Source organism: Dromaius novaehollandiae, chromosome Z (genome assembly GCF_036370855.1).
Source record: "Dromaius novaehollandiae isolate bDroNov1 chromosome Z, bDroNov1.hap1, whole genome shotgun sequence".
Taxonomy (NCBI): Eukaryota; Metazoa; Chordata; class Aves; order Casuariiformes; family Dromaiidae; genus Dromaius; species Dromaius novaehollandiae.
This window is the reverse complement of record NC_088132.1, coordinates 20,064,327-20,089,661: the sequence shown is the minus strand read 5'-3', so window position 1 is coordinate 20,089,661 and position 25,335 is coordinate 20,064,327. Positions and strand designations below refer to the sequence as shown.

The 25,335-nt window shown below is 39.5% G+C and overlaps 1 protein-coding gene across 15 annotated transcripts in view; it reads left to right on the top strand.

Annotated features, from left to right (window-relative positions):
* Window positions 1-3,628, top strand: part of MPDZ (multiple PDZ domain crumbs cell polarity complex component) — a 98,113-nt gene extending 94,485 nt beyond the window's left edge. For all 15 annotated transcript variants that reach the window (XM_064501570.1, XM_064501568.1, XM_064501581.1 and 12 more), the window contains 2 exons: window positions 400-523; window positions 1,373-3,628. In XM_064501570.1, coding sequence (XP_064357640.1) covers window positions 400-523; window positions 1,373-1,519 — 271 coding nt within the window. In that variant the 3' untranslated portion in view covers window positions 1,520-3,628. The remainder of the gene's footprint in view (window positions 1-399; window positions 524-1,372) is intronic.
* Window positions 3,629-25,335: the final 21,707 nt, after the last annotated feature.

The following is a 25,335-nucleotide window of genomic DNA, read 5'->3' as shown; positions in this document are numbered from 1 at the left end:
GGCTATTTTTCGGCTTCTTTTAGCAAATGTTACAAGTTACAGGATTTTTAAAGTAGTTGTTTGTTGTGGATTGTACCTTCTGTTCTTTGAGGTTTGAGGTACTGGTGTGTGGCTAGTAAGCACTGCTAAAGGAACCTGCCAGCAGTAACTATGTTGTGAGCTGGATCGAAAAGGTATGAAAGGAGGATGTGAAATAACTAGCTAAATGAGGGCATTAAACAGAATTAGTATTTTACATGAATTGAAATGTCCAGCACATTGTGATTTAGACATTTGTAGTTACAGTGGAAAGCAAAATGTATGGCTTAACTTGAAAGGAAAAATATTTTGTGTCTACTGTGCTACATGTTAAATCTTAAAATAGGAGAATGTAGAAATACTGTTCTTTCTTTTTTATAGACCCCCTCAGTACAAGACCATTACGCTGGATCGAGGACCAGATGGCCTAGGCTTTAGTATCGTGGGGGGATATGGCAGTCCCCATGGAGATTTGCCCATTTATGTAAAGACAGTATTTGCAAAGGTAAGTGATTGAGTGTAAATGTGTTTAGTCAAGCCATTCTTTAGTTAGTCCTCAGCAGCTAATTTCCTAAAGCATGGCCTGGGTTTGAAGCCAGACTGTTGCTGACAGTTTCTAACTTCTTTCCTTTGCTAATGCAAGTATTTGTCAAAATGCATATGGACCATTTGAAGGCTATAGTTGTAGGAAGATTCAGAACTTCCACACTGCATATGGCAGAGTCTGTTTCAACTGTCAGAAGCTGGAACTATGCTCATACTTTGAAAAATAGCCTCCCACCTCGTGTTGGGATTGTCTAGTCTTCAGGTAGTAGGTGGGACCATTTTATTTGTTTTGACTGAGGGTCTGAAATGCAGATGAAGACAAAATAATAGAACTCAGTCCTGACCTTTGGAGAGGTTTAGGTCCTGCCCTAGATTCGACAGCTTGGACTGCCTGGAAGACAGTCCTGACTAAGCAAAAGGAATCAAATACCCCAAACTTCTATGGTAAGTACAGGGCTGGGTTTGATTACCAAATTTGTAATACCAGTTGCTGAAACCTTTGTCAGGTCTTGAAAAAACTTACTATTATCATTCCAGAGCTTGACAGTTACACTAGTAAGACCAGGAGGGTCGTAGGAGTGTGGAAGTGCTGTAGATTCAACTTCTAGATGAAATTCAACTTAGAGTAGTCAGGGCATACTGCAGAGCATACAGACTGTGCTGCTGTTGACTACAGTCAATAACACAGGATCACAGAAAACAAAAAAGGTTTAAGGGCACTGAATCCATCTTATTAAGACCATAATGACAGTATGACTGGGAGAAAAACAGATGCATGCATCTGCAATTACGTGTTGTATCATTGCAGGGTGCAGCAGCAGAAGACGGACGCCTGAAGAGGGGGGATCAAATCATTGCTGTGAATGGGCAGAGTTTAGAAGGGGTGACCCATGAGGAGGCAGTTGCTATTTTAAAAAGGACGAAAGGAACAGTCACTCTGACTGTTTTGTCGTGAACCAGCTGCCCAGAGGAGTAGGGTCAACCAGACCGTACTATTTACATTCCATGTAGCAAAGAGAATGGAAATGTTTATATAGCCTTCTTGTTCTTCCAGCTTCACAGGACCATGTTACTTCACTGAAGAAAATAACATTTAATCATATTTTTGTATACGATAGAAGTATTTGTCTTACTGTCAAAGCACTGGGATGGAGTTATGTCACATATATGGTAAAGATGTGGATATTTTTTCCTAGTAGTATTACGATGATGACTTGTGATCCACCAAAAAAAAAATTGTTTGATTTTTGATTTAATAACCATACAGGGAGACTGGAATGTTTTTCTCAGAGGCTTTGAATATTTGAAATATATGGGAAAAATGTTGGATAAAATAAAGTCAACAAGGGGATGGCAAGAGCAAGAATCATAAACAACAGAAAGTGTAACATTACTGGAGAAAGAAAGTATTGACAAAATATTTAAATTTTGGAAGAGAAAAGTAGGTAATGTGGAGGCAGATGATTTCATAATTTAGATGATTATTTTCATTATTTCACAATGCCCAGGTGGAAGAAGCTGGGAGGAAAACTTGGGTTTTCTATTTTGCTTTGTTTTGCTTTTGTTTTTTTTTTTTTAAAGTTTCCTCAGTCATGGTGTATCCAAAAAAAGGAAACTATTTTTTTTAGTTTCATTTAGGTTTGATGTTTTTTGGGGGGAGGTGGGCAGGCACGGGAGGTATTTCAAAGGGAAGGGAATTGCGCTCAGGATTGAAAAATCTGTTTGCCGGTGGAAACTTTCTCGGATAAATGAGAGCGCCCAGCAACTGCAGTATTAGAAGAATTTAGCCTTTTCTTTTATCATAGTAGTATTTTCTACCCTATGTGGGTTTCCCAGTGTGAAACGTGTGCAGATGAAGGCTGTCCTTTTCCAACATGCAAGATAAATTCAGTCTCAGCGCTGAAGTTTCTAAGAGCTGCTTGAAGCAGACCGTGAACAAACCACTCAAGGCAGGTTTACTTTGCTACGCTGAGAGCCTTGCAGATACTCGTTGAACTAAGGTGGAAGAAGTTAGCGTTACAGCTGTAAGTAGCAGCAAAGCTAGAGCCATCCCTGGATGAGGAGGGCTGAAACTAGTAGCTGGAGGGGGCAGAGAGCTGGAGACCCTCACAGCAGAGGGACGGTGAGCGAGAGACAGCGGAGGAAGCTCTTCCTGCATCAGCATCAGGAATCAAGCCGAACCGGGGGGTCAAGGGCCACAGACATTATTTTTGAATTACCATTTTTTCAGACACAGATACATAAGCCAGTGTCTGGTAAGTAAGACGCAGTCATGGGGTTGTTCTTTGGGCAGCTCTGTGGTCAATAAATGTATCAACATCCTCAGCTTCCTAAGAAGTTCAGATCCACACTAAAACGTTTTCCCAAAATCTTACTCACCGAACCCTCCTAGCTTTGCCCTGCCTGCATTGACAGGGAGCTCTTCAGCTTTTATCAGTCTGCCAGATAATGCACACTTTGGCCACAGTTTGCCTTCCTACAGAAAAATTCCGTTAAAACTTTTGAGGGAGAAAGACAGATAGCTAATTAGCATGCTATATATCCTTGTAACAGCAAGGCTCTTTGTGTTGATTAGCAAAAATGCTCTAGCAAGAAGGCCAACATGTCAGCTGTCGTTTAAGATAAATTGCCGAACTCAAAATACAGGAAATGGCTCAGGCCATTATTAGACGAATATGGAAGAGACAGAAAACTAGCATTTGTTTTAGTGGCAGATGAAAACAGTATTAGGAATGTCTGTGAAATAGTATTAGCAGAGTGATAGCTAGATCTAAGTGGATTAACTAAAAAAACCCTTTTTGTCTCATTAACTGTTCTAGAAGTTACAGTGTGGTAGGCAAGGACGAAAGAAAACAGATGATACCATTACTGGAGGCTGTTGGTGATGAATTGGTCTTCTGTACTTATTCCTGGTTTAGAGTGAGAAATGCCTACATTAGAGTATGTAAAGTCACTTTAAATAGTATCTATATTTGTAACAGAAGTAGTGTACAGTTATTTTATTACTGCTGTTGTGTCTGAATGGAGGATTTAAATGAATAAATATGAAACTCAGTGATGAAAAGTTGCAGGTGTGTTTTTGGCTGCTTCACAATGATATGCTAACACTGTTCATTCTGTTGTGAAAGGTCAGTTCACCTTTTTTTTTAATTAATAACAAAAATTAATGGCATTACTCTTCATGTGGAACTTAAAGCAACCGTTGGAAATGGCTTTATCTGGATTTAAAGATTTTCCCGTCTTCATTCCCCAACTCTTAGCAAATCTGTGAGACCAGGTATCGAACTATCTAGGAATAAGAAGTTGATTTGCTTTTATAAAACAGACAGCATTAACAGTTGAAGTCCAGACTGTTTAAAAAGAAGTTCTTAAGGCATGGGATATGGCACGAGTGAGGCATGCAGCCTGGGCCTCTGCTTTTAGCTGTGACCCACGCCACTGTGTGAGAGACAGTGCAGGACCCCCACTTCCACCAGCCCCACTGCGGAAAATGTTGCATGTCCGTGCTGCACGGCCTCTACTTACTGGCTGCCACAACTGGACCGTGAGGTGTAAAAAATTTTGCAAACTCAGGATGTTCATTTTTCGTTGTTGTATTCAGTGTTACTTTTATGTTCCTGGGGTTAGTCCTGCAAGATGCGACATACTCTGGCCCTGATTCTGCCAAGTCCTCTAGTTTTGAGTATGTATTGGTTTTTCATATGACTGTGTTAACTATGGGACTTGACAGGGCTAGAGCTGAAGGGCCCGGCATCTTATGGGATCAAACCATTATCTGTTCAGCTATCCAGTCTTTTGTTTTAATTCAGTGCTATCTTAGAGTGGTATTAATAAAAGAGACCCTTTTTTGAGTGTGGCTCTGGACTGAGGACAGCTGGCTCGGGGGTATACACATATTCCATTCCTTGGCCTTTAGGAGGTATCGTTGGCACGGCTGCCTTCCTGGTGATTCCAGCAGGAGAATCCCTGCTGGATCTTATTTCTGGGTTAGCTTTATGGAAGCAATGGTAATGACATTTTCCAGTTGGAAGAAAGGGTGGAAGTTAGTAGCCATTGAAGATCACCTTCCCTTCACCCTATGCAATCTCTTTTTGAAAGAAAAAGGAAAAACTATACATTAGGTGGACCATGACAGAGACTTGCCTAAATATATCTATATGTATACAAAGTTGTCCTCTTTGTTCTCAAGTGGCAAAAAGATGTTTTTGGTTTAGTGACAGAAATTTGCAAATAACATGGAAAAACTGACTCTCTTTAATAGTGTTTTGCAAAGTAAGCATTGTTCCAAACTGAAAGAGACATTGGAAAGAGACTGGTGGTTTTATTCCCCCCTTTTTCTTGAAATCATTTGAAACTGCTAAGAATAGATAACATTTGTTACTTCCTTTACAAGTGCTATTAAAACTGTATCCTTATCACATTCAAGACCTGCAATATATACACAAGATATTTTTGTGTCTTTCGGAGTTGCAGACCCTGCATCTTCCTCCACAGCTATGTAGATCTTGATTCATTTTATTCCATAGCCAGTATTGCAGAGTTTTGTATTAGCTTGTGAATTTGTGCCACAGATATTCAGGAAAATACAGATAGAAGCAGGTTATACTGGTACCTTTCAAATACTTGAAAATAGTATGCCTACTAATAGGAGATGATGCCTGAGTAGATTTAGCTTCATCAACTTTTTGCCATACCTTTTCTTTTTTCGTATGGTAATAACTTCCACAATATTAAGGTTTCTACTCTCAAATAAAGCAAACATTTGAAATATGGAGAAACACATGAGTGTTGCTCTGCTTGTCTTGTAGAAAGAAGAGGTAGGTAATACTAATCCTGAAAGCTGCTTACATCTCAGGCAAAGCTACTGGAATTCTCCAAACTGGATTATTAATTTTTAACTCAAGATATTTTAGTTGCAGAAGTTTGTTTTTACAAAAAAACTTCTTTGCAACGAGGTTTGCATTGAGACTTATATAAAATAAGGGGTTTTTTCATCTAAATACTTTGTGGTCACTCCACCTTTTTGATCTTCAGCCAGTTTAAATATCTAACTTTTTTATTACATAAAAGTAGCATTTGGATAATCTTGAAAAAGTCTTACCTGTGTTTGTTCTTAGCTGAGAGGGCTATATCGGTTATTTTAAGTGTTTGCAGTTAGATGTTGTATGTCCAGTTTACTTGTAGATAGCCAAATGAAAGGGGAATTTTTGTTAAAGATGAGAGTCCTCAGATCTGTCATCCTTTGTTCATGTTTTCTTGTATTTCAGCATTTGGCTGTGTCTTATGTTTAATTAAGAATACACTTTGGCTGAGCAAGATAGGCATTATAGCTAAAAGGGAATAACATCTTATATTTTGCACCTTTCTACACCTCTTGACAGAGTGAATGAAATTCTGCACTTTCAGGAGGAAATGTTCTTTCTGAGCATTTCTCTGGGATGCAAGATACCTCTTTGAGACTCTCAGCGCTGGACAACAGAGCTGCACAATTTGGTGTGTTTTCATAGTGTTTTTTATACTCCTAATGCTTCGTATCAACAGGAGGGAGCATGTTACAAGACTGGGAGGGCAGTACCCAAGGGTACGTTTTTTCAGAATACCTTTTCTCGGGTTTCCCTTACTGCACGCAGAGCAGAGGTAACGGAGCCTGAGTTTCATGTCGGGCACTTTGCCGGAGTACTTGGGCAGAGTTACGTAAAAGGTCTCCGTGCTGCACTTCACAGCCCACAACGTTCAGGTACGACGTTACTACAGGGATGCTGCAGCCTCCAGGTCCAACACTTTTGAGTTTCCCGTTATTGGGAATTTACCAAAAAAGCAGTGGGTAGATGAGAGGAGCATCTGATGCAGTTGATAGAAAATGATTTAATCTCTACCTGTTTTGGAAAAATCTTTCTGACTGAAACTGTTGTAGACATACACATTTCGGTTTGGCTTGGAAAGAATCATTCCTTAGTTAGTGTTAAATGTGAATGTGTCTGCTAGTGTGCAGAAAAGTCAGTGTTGCAGATGAATTATATAAATATAATCCTAATGATTAAAGCAGTGTGCCCTGGCAAGTCCTGCTTGTGACAGGAACCACTGAGGACAGCACATAATGATCATTGTCATATGGGGAAAGTATTAACCTTTGTTACTGTGACAAAGATCAGAAGATGACTAGAGGTGACTGTTTATTTTTGTCATGCTTTTTTATTAACTCCAGACCAAACACAACTTACTCTTTTCCCCCAAATTTATACTTTTTTCCAATTTTAAAGTGCTTGCAGAAAGCTAATAAGGTGTTATTCATATGATATTCTTTGAATGAAAAAGTAACTCAATCATGGTTTCAGATAGGTCATTTTTGTTGCCTTTGCTGGATATCCACAGAAGCAAGTACTGAAGGAAAAGTCACTCTTAATATTAGACTTCTCCTAGACAGTTCAAGCAAATCCAAACTGGCTGTCTGGGTTGGAGGCTTAACTTTCAGTAGTTCGGGATTCACATAGAACAAGAAACACGTTTAAGAAACCATGTTAGTGTTGTTTCACGGTGATATTAAATGCTGGAAAATACTAGCTTCCCGTGCAGGGCTCTACAGATGGTGCATATTAACTTATGCAGCCTACTAGTTTTAAACATATCTAGGACCATCTGAAAATACAGTGTCTTCATGGAGACCCTGTTCCTGCTGTCATGTCACTTAGGTTGGGGAGGCTGCGTTCTCTCAAATGGCTCTGCAGATGTTCAGTTGAGACAACAAAGCTTTGCGTATTTACTTTTGCACTTTACACAGGACAGTTCAGACTTGTTTTTACTCTGTGAGTTAAAAGTGCTTTAATTGTTAGCAGAGACTGGATTTGAACCTTTCTCCTTTCTGCATGTATCTAGGTGGTTCACTGCGTAAATTCCCATATTCTGGCTAAATTCTCTAACTAGTAGTCCTAGGTTGTCATAAAAAAGCTTCCTTTGCAAGTCACATTTTAATATGAAATAGGTCCAGCACCATTTTGGAAGAATAGCTGTAAGTTTCTGTCATTCTGTCTAATAAGAAATTCTGAGTTTTTGGTCCCAGGTGGACAAAAGCTCAGATACTGTTTGATGGAGGCACTCGCTCTCTGAGAGGTGTAGTGGTTAGAAACTGCTACATAGCACTCCCCGTATCCCTCTGTGATGGGATTGCGGTTGTCCTCAACTCTTTCCCAGGTGCCATGCAGATGACCTGCAAAGCTGGGGAATTTCACTTGTAGTCCTAACAGGCAAGAAGACCAAGAATATCTTGGCTTTCATTCAAAGATTATGTAAAGGACCTGCATTTGTTCCATATTTATCTCTAGCTCTGTCATATACTTCCCGTTTCAACTATATACATATGGAAAAAATAATTTCCTCAAGCTTAGTGTCTTCTAACCAAATATGTTCTAGCACCATGCAATAATTACTTAAGAAGAAATGTTTGTGGATGCAGTCTCCTGGTGAAGCTTTAACATCTTTTACAACACTGATTGACAGCAGTGATTGCCTTTGTGTTAAGTTTTGCATTACAGAAATTTAGGTGTGGCTAACAAACAAAGCTTTTCCAATAAGTATGAATCTCTTACGGTGAGGAAGCTGAATTGCTTGAGACAGGGTGGGGACCTCCTGAGCCAAGATGAACCTCCTATTACGACTGAGCATGTTCTCTTTTCAATCTGGCCCTATCTTCCTGGAAACAACTTGACTTTTGTTAGTGCAAATTACAGCTGACCATCAGAATTCAATATGTGCATTCTCTTGCTCTCTTAGAAGAGGTCCTTTATTTTTCTTTTTGCAATATCTAAAGCTGGAGGAAAAACTATAACTGAACCTTTGCCTATAAATGCAGATTTATGGAAATTCAGTGTTCAGTAGAAATAACTCATTAGTGGCTGATTGGTTGCCATCATCTGGTGTCCTCTTCTTTCCAGCATCAGAAGTCATAGATTATTCAAAACTGTTTATTTTGCTAGCAGCCAAACCACTCCTGTGCACACTGTTTTATTGCTTATTCCATTTTGATTCGTGTGTGTGGGGTGCGCATATGTTTAAGGGGAAGATACCAAAAACTATTTTATAAAAAAGCTGTCTGTATATGTACACATATATATAGTGTTAGCATTTTTGCGAATAGTCCTGGATAGGTGCTAATTGTTAAACCTGCAGATACTGCCTTCCAAGCATTATTTGTTCATGGAACAGTAACAGTAGGTACTGTAATCCTTTTTTATCTGTAGATCTCAAAGAATTAAAGTATTTTCTACATATTGATGGTGGAGAAACTGCAGCACAGGAATTATCCATTGTTTCCTCATTATATTATGATTGTCCTGATTCACAGTGTATATTAACCCATCTTTCCTACTATCCTGCTATGTTGAAGAATGGAGCATATTCCTGCTAGTACCTTCAGGGGCAATGAAATCGTATTCAAAGTTGAGAAATGTTTGGATCTGGGGTTACTTAGCCAATGTTTCTGGTGCTAAGAGAACCTCTTGAAGTGTGAATTAGACCCCAGGATTCCTCACTGGTAATAGCTCTTTATTTAGGCTCATGTTAAAAATCTCATGTTTTAAGTGCATGGGACTGTTCCTTTTATATAAATATAGGCACTGGACTCAGTATTACTCAGTTCATAGTTTGACATCTTTACTCATTTGTAATTTTTAAGTATACTTACATATTTCATTCACTCAGATTTAAGCTTAAACCTTAATCTGTTGGCCAAACAGGCAAACCTCTTTCTTTGTCCTAGTTGTTGTATTGTGTTGACCAAGCCCAAAAGTGGCAACAGCTTTGAGGGACCTTAGTTTCTTAATGCCAAGTGGAAGATAAACCAAGCAAAATCTCTGGCAACAAGCAACAAGGAGACAAAAGATACTTGCTGGCGCCTGGCAGGCTGTTCACTTTTCTTTAGTGTGAAAACTAGCTGAAATTACCTCTAATCTGAATTTCCAGTTCAAAAGTGAACTGGAACAGTGGAGGGGAAGTGCTCACATGTTTAGGCACAAGGAGGGCTGGAGGTAGCCACCCGCAGTCAAGATAAGCCTGTCTGCATAAGTGTTTCTTCTTTGGCATTGTAAAACAGAAAATGTGCTTCTGCAGTCAGGCGCTGGCATGTAGCCAGCGAATTTGAGTATGCTGAAGCTTTGTGGGAAAGTCTGTTTGTCTTTAGTACGCAGCCCCACATGTACTCCTTGAAGACAAACCAGCCATGGACGAGGGAGCTAGGTTTGTCTCTTAAGTGCAGAGATCTATGTAGCTGCATTTGTATGTGTTAATCATTTTCATGACTAGCCACTAGATAGCACTAGAGAATCAAGGAAAGTCTGAAGTAGTGTGGGATTCAAAGATTTAAAGCAAATTGAAGCACTCCAAAACCAACAACCAGTGAGTCTATGCTTGGTGTTCAGCTCTGATCAGCAGCCTAATGGAAATTGTTCAGTCAGGAGAAAGTTATTTTAACTTCTGGTGTATTTAAAATGTCCACACACTGCTGTATTCCAAAGCAAAATGAAATAAAATGTAGAGAGAACAGTACCGTCACTTCAGTCCTCTTTTTAATACTCTTGATCCTTATTCAAGGCCACAGACTTCAACAGAATACGCATTAAGCCTGTAATGTTTCATATTGGCCCTCACAAAATTACGAAGTAAAATTATGCCTCCGAAAACAGATCCAGGACTTTTATTCTTCCTGAACAGAAATTATTTTTAGAGAAGGTAAAAATTATCTATGCCTGTCACTTTCTGAAGGTTTTCTCCAGCACTTGAAAAATTATTTGACATTTTTAGCTTTCCAAAAAGTGCTAAAGATAGTAAGAGAAATCATTACTGACCGTCTCTGTGAGAAGCCAAGAACTGATGTTTTTAATATCTACTATGAAAAGTAAAAAAGATACAACCCCTGCTTGCTTACTGATAGCCTTTCAGTAAACCCCATATGATTTTTTTTTCCCCTAGGGGCTAGAGAAGAAAAGAGGGTCATGAAAGAAAAGCATGGGTTACTGTATTCTTGTGCTGTGCATTTTCATAGGTGTCTGTCTCCTCTTTCAAACCATATGACATTGTACAGGCAAGAATTTTTGATTCTAGGCATTTATACACATTTCTGAGGAGTGCAGGTAGGTAAGCATGGTGCCATGGAAGATAAAAAGCTTCTGGCATGATCCTCTGAAAAATAAATTCCTGGCTTTAGTTTCAACATGTGCTGTGAGTGATCACATATCCTGCTGTTATTTATTAACAGGGTTTGTATACCCAAATGCCACATCCTACTTTGATAAAGTACCTCAGGAGTTTATGGCAAGAACCTCAGATTTGCAAGTTTGAAAGTCATGAGCACCTGGATAGGACATCTCCTAAATGCTTTTCTCAAAGGGCAGATTGATAATCAGCTCAGGACATGTAGCTCTTGTGGATTGTGGATTCTAAAGTCACATTAAACAGAATAATATCAAAGTATGCAACTATACCGGCGCTAATTTGCTATAGGCATGCTTCATCTTAGGTACACTAGATTTCAAGGACAGCAGCCTTGGCTGTCCCTTACAGAACCTATCAAGGATTCCCAGTAGACTGAGTTGATGAACATATGAACTCTTTCAGCAAGTAAGCTCTTTCTTCCAGAAATGACAGCCTGTTATCAGAAGATGCATGGGCAGTCTCTGAGGTTTGCTTACGCGTATAGCACATCCAGAATATCATTACTCAACAGCTTTCTATAGAAATTCAACTTTTCCCTTTATGAGGGAAGTGCAGGTTTAAACATGATAAGAGATTTAACAGCACTAAGGACTGATCATCTATTTCTCCACAATTTAAATGAAAAGTCTGCAGTCCATCTTTTCCCTCCCGTGCCATTCCCTCAGCTCCAGCTCAGAGGGCTGAACTTTCTTGGTGATAAGAGTCAACTATGCTTACACAGAGCTGAGCAGGGTTGGTCAATCATGCTTCTAGACTGCTTCAGGCTCTCTTCAGTAGTGGACAGCTATTTGCAATTGGCAGGCTAGTGAAGCAGTTACCTACAGGACTGGAAGGTGGACTAACATCATAGTGCAGCTAAAGCAAGATTAGCAACTGACATTCTACCACAAATCCTTCCAGCCTCTTTGTAGCCTTTATTTATTGCAAGTATAAAACTATACTAAGTGTGCCCTGACTACAACTATACTTCACTCTGAAATGCAGCTGATTTTACAGAATTTGTTCTATGATTCATTTCACTCCAAGTGCCAGTAGCAGGGAAGCTGTTTTTGTAAGTGCTTTGCAAACAAGTTCCAGCAAAACTGATCTTTATCAGCTCCTGTTGAAAAGGCTGCACTTACTGAATAGTGAACAGGCCAGTTAAATTTTAATCTGGCTTACATAAAGATTGTTCTCAAAGGAAAGTAGCACATATTGACATTGTTCTCACACCCATTAACTTGCAGCCAGAAAGTAAAAAGGCCAAAAGATATTATAAAACCTCTATGTGTGTGTGTGTGTGTGTGTTTATATACATACATATATATATATATAAAAGTGGGTGTATGTGTGTATATATATATATAAAAACAACTTCTAGCTAGGTTATGATAGCATGACACAAACTCAATTCTTTCTGCAACATCTCTGCTGGCTTGTCATTTTTGAGGGGGGGGCAGAGGGTGGAGGTGGTCTTTTGCGGTAGGAGAGTTATGTAATTCAATAGCTTTTTATGGGGAAGAGTCCTTTTTGGGGGGACCTGCTGCCAGCAAACTGAGAATCTTTTTCATGTAAAATTAAAGGGGTAGTGGGCTTGTGCCCAGAAGCCTAGGTATCTCATGATCTGGAAAGATTTCTAAGAAAATACAAAAGGATACAAAAGAAATACACTCAAGCAAAAGACAGTATGCATTTAGCTCATCATTACAAGTGATAAAATTTAGGTGAGTTGCCTACATTCATTTCCAGTAAGTTGTTATGTTTTAAAGCAAATGATGCTGGCTGCTATTTTTGCGGAGGATCTGGAGTTATTGCAAGAAGGGAAGCAGCTATTGAAACTCTCCTCACACACATGGCAAGATAAACTACCTAGCTCTCTTAAGGTCGGTAGAGTTGCCCCAGTGTAACCTAGAAAAAGAACAAGAAGACAGACTGGTGCTTCAGTCCTTTCACTGGATTTCTGACATTATTTATGTTCTACAGTGAAACCTGAAGCAAGAATTTTTCCTAGTAAATATCCTCTGGTCTTTAATATTTATCTTAAAATATTTACAAGGCTTATTTTTAATTTATGTTTAATACTTCTTTACAAAGGACATAATTTTTTTGGTAGGGAGTTAAGAACAGTTTTTCTGTGTTGTAAAATCATGCTTTAGGATATTTTAAGATCTAAGAACATATAAGTTCTATAGCATTCCAAACTCAGATGTCATTTACATACCAGTGATGCCTAATAGTCTACATCAGAGACCTTTTGGATTTATACCCGTGTACCTGAGATGATAAAATGGCCTGAGACATCCCATGCCCCGCTTTGTATACTGCCATTAGCATTAGGTCTGGCTTCATGCGCATGCAAAATTGCTTTTAAATCACCATGGGGAACATGCTCCTTGAATCCCTTCTTGCCACAGGAATTAAGTATCAGTCAAAATCCTAGGAACTGCTGTAGCTGGAAGGTTAGCCAGCCAGGCTGCAACAGCCTGCTGCTGGGTAAAGTGATAAGGCCAGGTGAGAACGATATGCTCACCAGCATCAGAAGCAACAGGACATGAAGCACCTCAAGAGCTACAGCACCAGACTTTTCTTTTCCTTACCTCATTTTCTCTGAGTCTTTGGGAAGTTATTCATCCTCCTTTTTAACTGAATCCAGCCCCTAAAGTCAGCAAGGTAGGTGAGGCTGTTCATTAAATGTAATGAAATAGCCAAATGATGGGTGATGCAGTCTTTGACTGTGGGTAAGGATCAGAACAGAGAAGAGTCAGAAATAGGAAGATGGCCCTCCATGTTGTCCTAAAAGCTGTGTCTTATACTAAAGTTTGAGCTAGGCTAAATTCCTGGCTCAGGAAAGCGACATAAAATTATATGGCTTGTTGACCAAAAATAATTGTGGAAACCACACTTCACACATTTTATTAGTGATGATTAAACCTGGTTTCCTCTTCAGTGTGAATGTGGTTTCAAACTTACTTGTACCAACCTATGTGAGCAGTAGATTGCTTTCATTTGCTGACCGGTATGACTCAATAAGGAAAATATGCCAGGTAGGAGGCAGAAGAGGGACTGGAAATGAGACAATTCTTGTCAACAAGCTGTGCGCTTCCCAAAAGGGCAGGGTTAAAGTGTGTGAAGGAAAGATGGTAAAATAGTGCGTAAGTGGTGCTACGTATGATTGTTGCTGACCCAGAAAGTGACGATAAGCAAAGTTACCTGAGCGAAAACTTCACAAGCCAAAGCCTGTTCTGTCCTGTCTGAGGAGGGGTGCAGGCAGGCTATATATTGCCTTTCCAGTGCTTTATGTTCACTCCTCTAGTGCTTACAGCCCAAGTGCCTGAGTAAGGAGTGGCTCAGAGAGGTCTAGAAGCTTCCTGCCTAGATATTTCTGCTCACTATACGTGCTCTGAGAAATTTGTACTCTATCACTTCAGAATCAGTGGGAAGATCTGCAAGCAGTCTCCTTTCTGGCTTGCTTAAACAGCAAATTTAGTCTTCCATGCACCACACCAGAGGATTAGATTTGTTCATTTAGATTCCTAAAGCGCAGCTAAAATCAAAGAGAACCCAGCTGAAATTAAAAAAGAAAAAAAAAAAGAAAAAAGGAGGTGTCTCTTGTGAAGTGCAGTTACCCCCAAAAATCAGTCTCCAAGAATACTTTAGCATTCAGGAAAGAGATGAAGCTAATTGAGGTCAAACAGTGGCTCAGCTGCAAGATGGCTAATGTTTCAAGGCAAGCTCAGTCCTAAAGAGAAATATGGTATCTATTGTGTGCTTTATTGATAGACTTCTAAACAGCTAAGTGATATGGGAAGAGAGATCTGAATTTCAGCTGGAAACTGTTCCCCCTCCCCTGTATAATTATTATTTCCCTCTTGCTTCTTTCAAAGAACTATAATTACTACTTTAGCAAATAAACCTTGCAGAATTAAGGCAACTGCAGTAAGCAGCTGTCTTCGCATCAGTGATTAAATCAAGCAGTGCAGGTTTGAAGTAGATTTATAAAGCATACATTTGTGGCCAAACCGACTAAAAGTAACACACCCCTTACCATCTGCTCAAAGAAAGCTCCCAGGACTCATGTTACAAATATCCCCTGGAACTCCTCTGGACAAATAACTGACAAATGCTTTAAGGGAATGCTTAGTCAAGTGGATGGTATAACAGCTTCTTGGCCTTCTACTGGCCAAAGCAAGTGCCTATTTTGCATCCAAATAAATAGACATATTTCAAGCCAGAGTGTAACTGTGATGTGAGTCTTGCTATATAATTCAGTACATAAAAGGAATAGATTCAAGTGGTTTATGAAGAAACTAGTTCACATACCCTGATAGAATATAAACCATGAAAAAAAAAGAAAAGTAAATACTTTCATTTAACCAAGACAAATAGGATGGATAAATAGGATATGTATATATTCTATTCCAATGTTGATAGAACTATTAAATGGTATTTAAGAAGTGTCACTGAAACGCACATCCCTACAACATGTGGATTCTATTACCATCTGCTTTAGTTCATGAAACAGAGCCATTTCACAAATCCTCGTCTTAATGTAATATCCTCAGCTTAATGTATTAACCCATTGTGATGTATCATAAATGGTCTCTGAAAAGTGGCATTCCTGGCTCCTTGCCAAGCATAGGTCACCTTCTTTTTGAATAGGACCCATATTTCTTACCAGTTACACTGAGTCAATCAACAATTTTAGGCTATTTAGGGGGGGAATGAAGTTCAAATACAAGATTATAATGTAGAACTCATTCTGACAAGGCACATTTGCCTGTTTGTATCCAAAAAGGCTGCAGTTCATTGCCAAAGGGAGGAGCGATGGGAAAGTCAGCAAAGGCCAGATTTTTAGAGGTCTGTGCGTCAAAATCTATGCCTTCTCTTCTCTCTGAAAAGTCAGGGGTGGTGAAGGAGCAAGAGAAAGAGGACAGGCAGATGAAGCCAGAGGCTGCATTTTGCAGAGCGAGCAGAGGTGGTGCAGATCTCAGTGCTGCTGAGGTCCGAAACGCTGTGCATTTCCCGGGGAGGAAACGGTGCCGGGCTGCTGGCAGGCCAGAGGACATTCCAAGCACTGTGCTTCAGCCTAATCTTATCAAGTGTTTGGTTTCACTTCCTGCTCAGACAATAAAGTTTGCTCTCTGATTCAGGTCAGCGTTTCATAGATCAGAGCAGCAGATATGCAGGGCAATGGCAGCTGGGCTGAACAGTTATCCCCCTTTCTGAATCACATCCCTTTCCTAATCAGAATAAGTTAGGACCTTCAAGTAGCTGGTGCATGGAGTTTTGGACGATTCTCACACAACCCCTCATTTTACCAGCAGTCGACTACAGCATTCTGCTCTGTTAGGCTAATGCAAATTTTGGCTCTCTTCCTCCTCCCTTGGTTTCTCTGTTTTTCAACAGCTGCAGAGCATGGCAGCAGTAGTTTTTTAAGGGTTGTTAGCATCGTGTGTCACTTTGCCCTGATTATCTGTGAAGATGTAGTAAGACGCTTCCAGAGCAGTTTAGGGAAGGTCTAGCGAAGTGGAACAATCTTTACCTGACTGTTGCTTTTGTGGTCAGTAGCTTCTGATGTTGTTTCTCCTGCTTCACTTTTATTTACCAGGGACATCAGGGGAAGATGATAGATTTTCTTTTTGCTCTCATTTCCCTGTGAGTGGTCGCAGAGCCACACGTTACTCTTTCTGTTTTCACTTCAGCATTTCTAAGATAGTAAGATATGAATTCTGAAGTAGATTTTTGAATCACAGATGTGAGATATATAAGTACTTTTTAACTGTGTTTCCCCAAATCTGGTTGCTCTTAGATACAGTTAAGCAATATTTAGAAACACAGAGCCATATAATGCAAATCACAATGTCTCATCATAGACTCTCTTGATAACAAAGTGAAGGAGTCAGCTCTCAGAATATTTCAAAAAGCCAGAAGGCCTTGCAGATTTTCTTGCAAACCTCTCAGATAATTTCTTGAAACACCAAACACCTTCAAAGTGTTCCTTTCAGCAGCTGTCTAGCTTCCTTCTCACTGACATGGGTATATATTTCCATGTTATTAAAGCTATTTTGCACATTGTCTTCTTGCATAATTATTCATTCCGTTGTATGAAAACACTGCATTTTAACACCCTGTGACAACTTAAAAAATATAGCAATAACTTAGAATCTAGAAAGCACGGGATCAAGACCTTCTGCTTGCCAGGCGCAATGTCTGGACCACTTGGTGCTGTGCAAAAGTGGTTACAGACCAGTCTGGAAAAACAAACTGGTCTCGCTCGTAAACCAGTGTACACTGGACAGCAGCAGTATCGCTTATTCATGCCAAACTGCTATTCCTCTGCACTCTGCATGGCACGGCGCAGCAGCACAAAGGCAGGTCACCTGGTGGGGGGCCACCAAATGCCATCGGACACGCGGTGCAGCACCAGGCACACCAAATGGAGTGCCGTCAGCATGGGCTGGGGCGCAGGTCCCTGTCCTGGGGGAAAGCCACTTTGGAGAGAAGAGGTAAGGCCAGAGGCAAAAGACGTGGAAGAGGACCAGGCAATGACTCCTGGCATACTAGAAATGGCTGGTGATTTGTGAAACAGAGCAGAGTCAAGGAAAAAGCTGAGCCTGGTCATGAGACCTCTTAACCTCCGCACCAAAACAGCAGCAACAACAAAACACCTAACTACCATGGGCAAGGGGGAACCTCTCATTTGTCGTACCTGAGGTGCAGGAAGATGTCAGCAGAGGCAGATCCTTTCCACCCGGTGGTGGCCTTTAGTTAAAGAATACAGATTATAAAATTAATTCAGCTAAAGAGATTGACACACCTCCAAAAACTGCTGTGGTTACAGACATTATCACATTCTTGTTTATCACCAAAGCTAAATATAGTGTTTTCTTGAGATATTTCTTTGAAAAATCTTTTAAAATTTATTTATTTATTTGAAATATTTGAAAAGATCAATTGTTTTCAAAATGACACTTTTTTTTAACTTGAGAACCTGAAATCAATATGGTTAAACCTAGATTCACAAAAGAGATCAGGCCCATTAGAATCTACATTTTTTGTTGTCTAGCTACTCACTGGAATTACTGAGCACCTCTGTACAAAAACGTTAGAAAAATCAAACACCTATGAATAGAACTCTTAAAAACAGTTTTCCCATTAATTAGTCATATGAACTAGTCAACTGAACTGTCTTCTTACATCTCATCCCTCACCTCACCCACCGGCCCATTTAGGCTATGAACCTCACTCCTCTCAGAATTCAAAATCTTGAATCTGTTCCTCAGAGTAGGCAAGCAATCCTTTTCATTCAGAAAGACATTATTTCTGAGTCCCATAAGGAACAGGGGTGATCCTCTTCCACTGACCAACAGCACAGCTGTCAGAGCATTTACCACGGGGGTACCTACTCAGCCTTCTTAATGACGAAGGGTATGCTGTTCTGCTTCTAAATAATTAAATTTTGGGCATGCACCCTGTATGGAGTTAGATTAAGTGTATGGATCACTAATTAACATCACTAATGTGAAAGAGGGAATTGTGAAGCTGTATAAGGTGTTTAGTGGATGAAAAAGGGGATCTTTCCCTCATTTAAGAGTATAGTAATCATAGGCCTGGGAAGGCTGAAACACCAGAGCCAGTGTAATTCACTAAAAGTGGTCAAGTGGGAGAATATACATGTTTGTAAGAACATACTTGATTTGATATGGTGTTGACCAGGGAAGTTGCATTTGGTCTTGGAAATTTCATTGCAAGATAAATGTCAAAATATTCAAGGGAACTTGAGGCCCAATACAAAAATCAGTGGTCATTTCTAGGGTCCTCAAAGACTTTGAAACAGCCGCTGACAAATTGAGATGGGATTTGGTTTTGATATTGGCACAGAAAATGAATCACAGCAATAGGCTAAAAGTTCCATTGTAACTCTTCTGCTACTTGTCTTCCCACGGCCTCATGCTTCAGGTAAACAAGCAATTTTGAGTGGTAGGTAGAGCTCTAATCTGTTTGTTTGTTTTGAATTTTTTCATGTATTATCCTTTACCAGCATGGTTGAACTCTAAGCCTAAGGGCTGGCTCCAGTTTGTCAAGACCTTCTGGTGGGAAGCAGTTTATAGAAAACGCCTGTCAGGACAGCATAGGAAATATGACAGCTGGGCATTTCTTTCTGTCTGCTCCCTGCCCTCAGCTTAAACTGGGAATATCTGTGTAGCCCATGGAGGTGTTCCAAACTGGTGCTGGGCAGCACTTGAAAGATTAGAAAAGATTATGTCTTTCACCCCTGGGATTCAGAACTATTGCCATCCACACGCGTAAACAGGAAGTCCCAAACCTAGTGAAATGAAGGAGGGAGAAATCCTGAACACACTGAACCTGATAACAATGGTCCAGTTGGTTTTAAGAGAGAAAAGATTTCAGTTTGAAAGTCTACTGCAGAGAGTCTCAGCAATGGGGAAATAAACCCTCTCCAGCTGAGATGCTCCAAAGAAAAGACACTCCAAAGACACTGAGTTGTGCTGGAAGTATTCCCACATGTGTCCTGAAAATGTAGTGTGGAGAGTCAGGTAGGCAACTGTCCTCAGCTGAGTTGCATTTGCCTTTGTCATGTGATGATGACTTTGATATGGTTGCAGGGAACAGTAATGATCTATTTAATGCATAGCCTGTGACAGGTTAATAATTGAAACCCAAAGCTAATGTTCCAAGGACACAGTGTTCAGCCCTTTATTTGTATCCAGATCTTTGGCTGGTGACTGGATCTAAACCCCTCGGCTTGACTAACTGTCCTGGTATCTCTTCTGTTAAAGAGAGATAATAATGCATTCCATGAAAGGCAGTAAAGACAAGTTAATGGAGCACATTGGAATAGGCCCATGGTGTTTTGTTTTAAGTAAAGAACACAAGGTAATTCTTCAAAATAGACTCCTGAAACAAAGAAAGCTGCAGTTTGGTCATTCAGGATAGAATAACGGGTACGTTTGTTCCAGAAAAGCAGACAAACCAGTGGAGTTATATCATGAATTTCCCTATTAGACTTTGCATAGAGGAAACTTTACTGATGCTAAAATAATATGTCATTTGTGTCCAACACTGTAAAGAGGACTAGTTCTTCTCTACCAAAGAAATTATTCCATGCAAGAGAGGATCTTATAGACAGTGTATAAAAATATCTTGGTCTCTGACCTTATTTACTGGAGGTTACATAACTTCTCCCAGATAATTATTTCGCTGTATTGATGAAAACCTATTGAGCTGTTATTTAATGCTTTGCTACTGCCCTGTGCTTTCAGAAAAGAGGTCATGAAAGGATCTCTCTCCGTCTCCTTCTCACTCTCATAAAATTGAGCACAACTTCTTGTCCCAACTCTGTCCTCCTTTTCTCAAATGAAAGGCTTGGCACTTTTGAAATTTCTATCTGGGGCTCAAACTAAAAAAGCTGGCTTCCTGTGAATCATGGAAAAATACACTTGCCAACAGAAAATCTGTAATCAAAACGAGGTGCAGGCGGAACTGAGTTGCTTAAACACAAGTGTTTAACATCATTGCAGATCTTTCATCATATCTGAGACATCTGCATAAGGGTGGAAGAGAAGATTCTGCCCAGCAAAATTCATACTCCAGGTGTGTTTAGTCCAGAAAGTCTTTGCTGTACCTCTCACTTTACAAATCTGAAAGACATGTGAAAAGGGAAATATCGATGCTTCCCACTTCAGTTTCTTTACACTTCAGCAGAAGTCCTCCTGAACATTGCCTTGTGCAAGCATCTATCTGTTTCTAAAAGTACTTTTTTTAGAAGAAGTGCTGGCAGATAATGGAAACTGTCCCACTGATTTCATGTGCACTCTGCAAACATGCCCAGTCTGGTGATTTCTGTGTACAGGAATTTGGATGCATGTTTACACTAACATAAAAGCAGGAAAAATGCATATTTGTGCAAACATGTGGCCAATAGATTAAGCATAATTTCCCTGTTCCCAAATCATAGTCTTCCTAGTTGACACAAAAGCAGCACAGGGGTCACTGGCCAAAAGTAGCACCTCCCACCTTGGATCATACTGCGTGGTGGGCCCATTTTCTACAACATCACAGAAGTCTGCTGTAAATGCCCACACTGCTTTCTTTGTATTGGTTTAAGAATTGAAGGAATTTTTAAGGCCTTATCTCCCATTAATTTCAGAGGTAATTTGGTGCCAAAATAAACCTCTGAATTTCTGGAACTTTGTCTCTGTCATGAAAGTGCTTTAATTTCACTGAAGTCTTTTCATGTATGTAAGTGTGCACTGGTATGCCTTGTTTGGTTGGGTGCTCTCAAACCTTAACTTCAGCAGTGATTGATCCTCTTCTCTCCTCTTCACTTATTTAAGCTTCTTGTGCGTCTTCTAAGAGAACAGAACACAAAAATGCATGAAAAAGATCAGTGTAGGCATAAAAAAAAGCAAAATCAGGAAATAGGAAGCTGAAGGAATCAAATGAGTCAGTAAAAAAAACCTCAAAAAACTGCAACCACTCCTACTTCTAATCATTTTGAGAGTGTATTGTTCCTACAGATGTGAACTCCCTAACACAGAAAAGTCATTTGAATTTTTCATACAATTTTGGTTGACAGGTTAAGTAATTAACTTTGTATTATATAAAGAATGCTGCCTTTTTTCTATTGGGTCTTCATTTTGCAGTTCCTAAAACCTGATTTCAAGTTCTGTGATCCTCTTATCTTTATAAGAACATTGTGCAATCCAGGTGGGTTCCTGTGACTTGATATTCTCTTAGGAGGGGATTCTCCTGTAGATCCCAACTCCTTGACTTCTACTTTTCTGGTGGAGGAAATCACTTTCTGAGGAACCTTTATTGCCTGCAAACGTCTGGCCGTGTGACCACTGACACTCGTAAGAAGGCCATGTGCTGTGTTGTGGGGATGCTCCTGACAGGTAACCCTTGCTGTTGAGACAGGATCCTTAGCAATCAAGGACCTGAGGTCTAGCTCTGATTTTGCCCAGCTGCATAACTGTGGCTCAGACAGCTGAGAAGAGTGATAGTGTATGAGGAAGAGCAGAAAGAAAGTTGGCAGAGGGATAAGAAAGGTAGAAATATAGGCAGAGGAAGGATGATTGGAGGATGACCTTTGGTGACCCAAGGACAATGTCAGGGGGCAGCTCGGCAGCACTGAGCACATAGGCCAGGAGTCCCTGGGGCTGGCCCTTCTCCTCGACCAGCTGACACTTGCTCCACCAGTAAAGGCACCCTGTCAGGCTGGCAAGCAGACGTAAATCCTACCTCTTCTCTGTGTGTGTCAACCAATAAGCAATTGTTATATATTCTTCAGTTGTCCGTATCTTGCTTGCAGGGTGTCTGCATAGGACTAAAGCAGCCCAAACACACTGACTCAAAAAGAGATGTGTCACAACGGTAAATATCAAATTGCCTGAAGATTTTATTTTTAAAGGATCGGTTATTTATTGAATTTTTTTTAGTTATTTAATTTTGTAGGATTTCGACCTCGTGATCCTGCTGTTATACAGTGTATTGCTCTGAACTGAATGGATTGAATCTCTGAACTGGGTGACTCTGCTGAAAATGTAGGTCTTCAAGTGAGTCAGTAATCCATGACCGCAGGGGGGAAATGACCAGCAGACAGCCTGGGTCACGGATATATGCAAGGAGCTGTTTGTTACCCGTGACTAAGCTGATAGCTGGACTTCTTCAATGACCCAAATAGTGGTCAGTGCCATTTTTACTTAAAATCTATTTAGAGCAAAATGTTTCTATGGAAATAAGTCCTGTCCCCCTCCCCCCCTTTTTTTCCTCCTCCCTTAGTTATTTTTTCTTCAGAATTCTCTCCTTCTTGTTATTACATTATAAATTATTACCCAAGCCTTCACCAGTTTCATGTATTTAAAACAGCTGGTGTGACTTTAGCACACCATGATATTTTTGAAACTTGCTGATTTACAGCTATAATTTTTAACTTTAATTCTCTCTTTTCATGCTGCTTAATTTTTTCCATCACTTTATTTGTTACAGTTGTCTAATGATGTATTCATGTCACCTGTGAAAAATATCTCGTGATGAAAGCTAGTAAACATATTGCATTCATAGAGACTCAGGGGGCAGACTGTTGCAAATAGAAAGATTTCATGCTTGGATTTAATAGGTAGGAAGTCATAGATTAATTTTGGTATGGTGCTTCTCTGAATGCAGCCTGCCTATTTATAATGCTCTAAGTATAACCTTTCCTTTTTCATCCTTACAGGCTGAAGCAGAAGAAAACAAGAGCCATCAGATTTGAGTTTAGATTCTGGGAGTTAACGTGCAGTTCAGTTAGATAGCTTTTAATTTGGACCCATGGTCTGTAAGCATAAAAGTTCATCTACAGATCACTTGATCTAAGATAAATGGCTGGCAATTCTGAGAAGCTTTGTCCCAGCACCGTTTGAAAATGATACATTGATTGATATGATAGATTTGTAAGTGCAGCTCCAGTGATGCCTGTGACTCAGATTTTACCGCATTCAGTGCCGTGCTTACGCTCCTAGGGCATGCATTCTGTAACTAATAGGTGACAGGTGGCAGCACTTTTTAGAAAATCTTCCCTCCTGGATCCTCACATGTGCATACCTCTTTTTCTCAAGGAACAGTGAGATGTTTAGAATTAATGCAATGCTTCTGTTCTCTAAAATGTTTTCTATTACAGATAAAAATATTTCATTGATGTTGCTTTACTTCAAAACTTGTAACACTGTCCTACAGTGTACACTATGCAATGCTCGTTCATAGTATTGTGACTGGCTAATTGCTGTGATGGTTGTTGAGTTTCACACAGGTTATATATATATTTCAAGCAATTGCTCTATCAATATGATTTTCCTTTTGCATTTATATTACTAGTCTCTCTAGTCTATTTTAAAGTTCTAATATATGAACTTCCTGTTTTGTTTCCTATCAACAACATTGATTATTTCTAGTGTCAGTATTAACCTCCCTCACTTCCAATTCAATGTCAAACTGCAGCACAGAGCCATCAGAAATTTCTGAACAATGAAAAAGCACACAAAATGCTTGATTCACATGTATAAATAGACACACAACACACACACGCGTGCATGTGCACACACACATATATAGCTGCCTCTCTCTGTACCAGTTATGCATGCTGTGTATCACTCTTAAAGGAACAAATGAGATCTGAGCGACTATATATATATATATTTTTAATTCTGTGTTTGTTTGTTTGTTTTTTTCAGGAGAAAAGGTTCTCATTTGCTTGCCTCTAAAATTTCCAAAAACTTGTATCTGTAAAGAAATTGCATCTTCCTTATTTGACTCAGTGACCCGTAACATGTCAGAACTAGAAAAACTTTTTCTCTTTTCCTAGTGAAATGGGCCAACAAAGCTCTTGCTGAGATCTGCCAGTCTGTAGTTATTCAAAACTTAATGGAAGTTTTTGTTCCATGCTTTATTGTTGTATAGCTCAATGACCTGTGTAGCACAGATATAGATACCTACATAGGAATGTGCACACACAATACAAGGACAGTATTGTTCTTCTAGGAACTGAATTTATTTCCTCCAGGTACCACAGCTGATGGATGTTGAAAGGAAGATTTGTTAAGTAAGTGCCAAAGCCAACAAAGAAGGAAAGTTATGTTTCATATTAAACAAGTGTTATTTAAAAGAACTGGGCATGTTACTGGTGGTTGCTGTACTTTAGCTTAAGGCCATCACATTAATTATCTTTGACAAATTAGTCATGGAAGGTTATGCACATCTTTTTGCTGTTGTTCTATGCAATATACCTTTCACTGAAGCTTCTGTTTAACTGGACACATTCTTCCCTTCTCAAAAGTTATTTTAGGGTCCAGGCATATTAATATTACTGCATTACTTTGATTTACAATTAATTCAGACAAACATATAATGTTATATTAATCTTCCCATTAAAAGAATGGGAAAGATCCTCATTGAAGATTTCAGCTATACTTTTGGAAAAATTGAGGGACTATAATTTGTTATTCTACATCAGTTACCTTTCATGCTGAGGTTACAGACAGAAAAACTTTGATTTCTTTCTTCAGAGTGAAGGTCTGATGCATTTCTACTTATTTGATTTTGTAACTAGCATGGAATATTTGTAGCTGAACCCTTTGCACTTAACTGCCTGTTTTTAAGTACTATGCTAAAATATAAAAATGTCAGTGACCAAGTCTTCAGTCGAAATATAGGACTCATAGATTAAAAAAAGCTGATATAGTATATTAAAGCACAGGCATAAAAGAATCAATCTTACTATATATAAATTAGTGTAGCTGTATTGACTAGACGATCTGATCCAGCATTTGTCAGGAATTTTTTTTTAATCTACCCGTACTCCTGAGATGAATTTTAAAAATTTGGAGTTGTAAATGTACTAATAAGTTAGAAATAATGTTGATTTATTGTAAATCCATGATTGAACGCCCTCACTGCAGATTATAGCCAGGATGGATTTGACCTGTGCCACTTTCACCCTTTTCCTTTGTTGTACATTTCTATATACTGTGTGGTGCTTAACAGCTATTGCAACATGCCTGCATACTGTAAACTCCACCCCCTTCCTCCAGT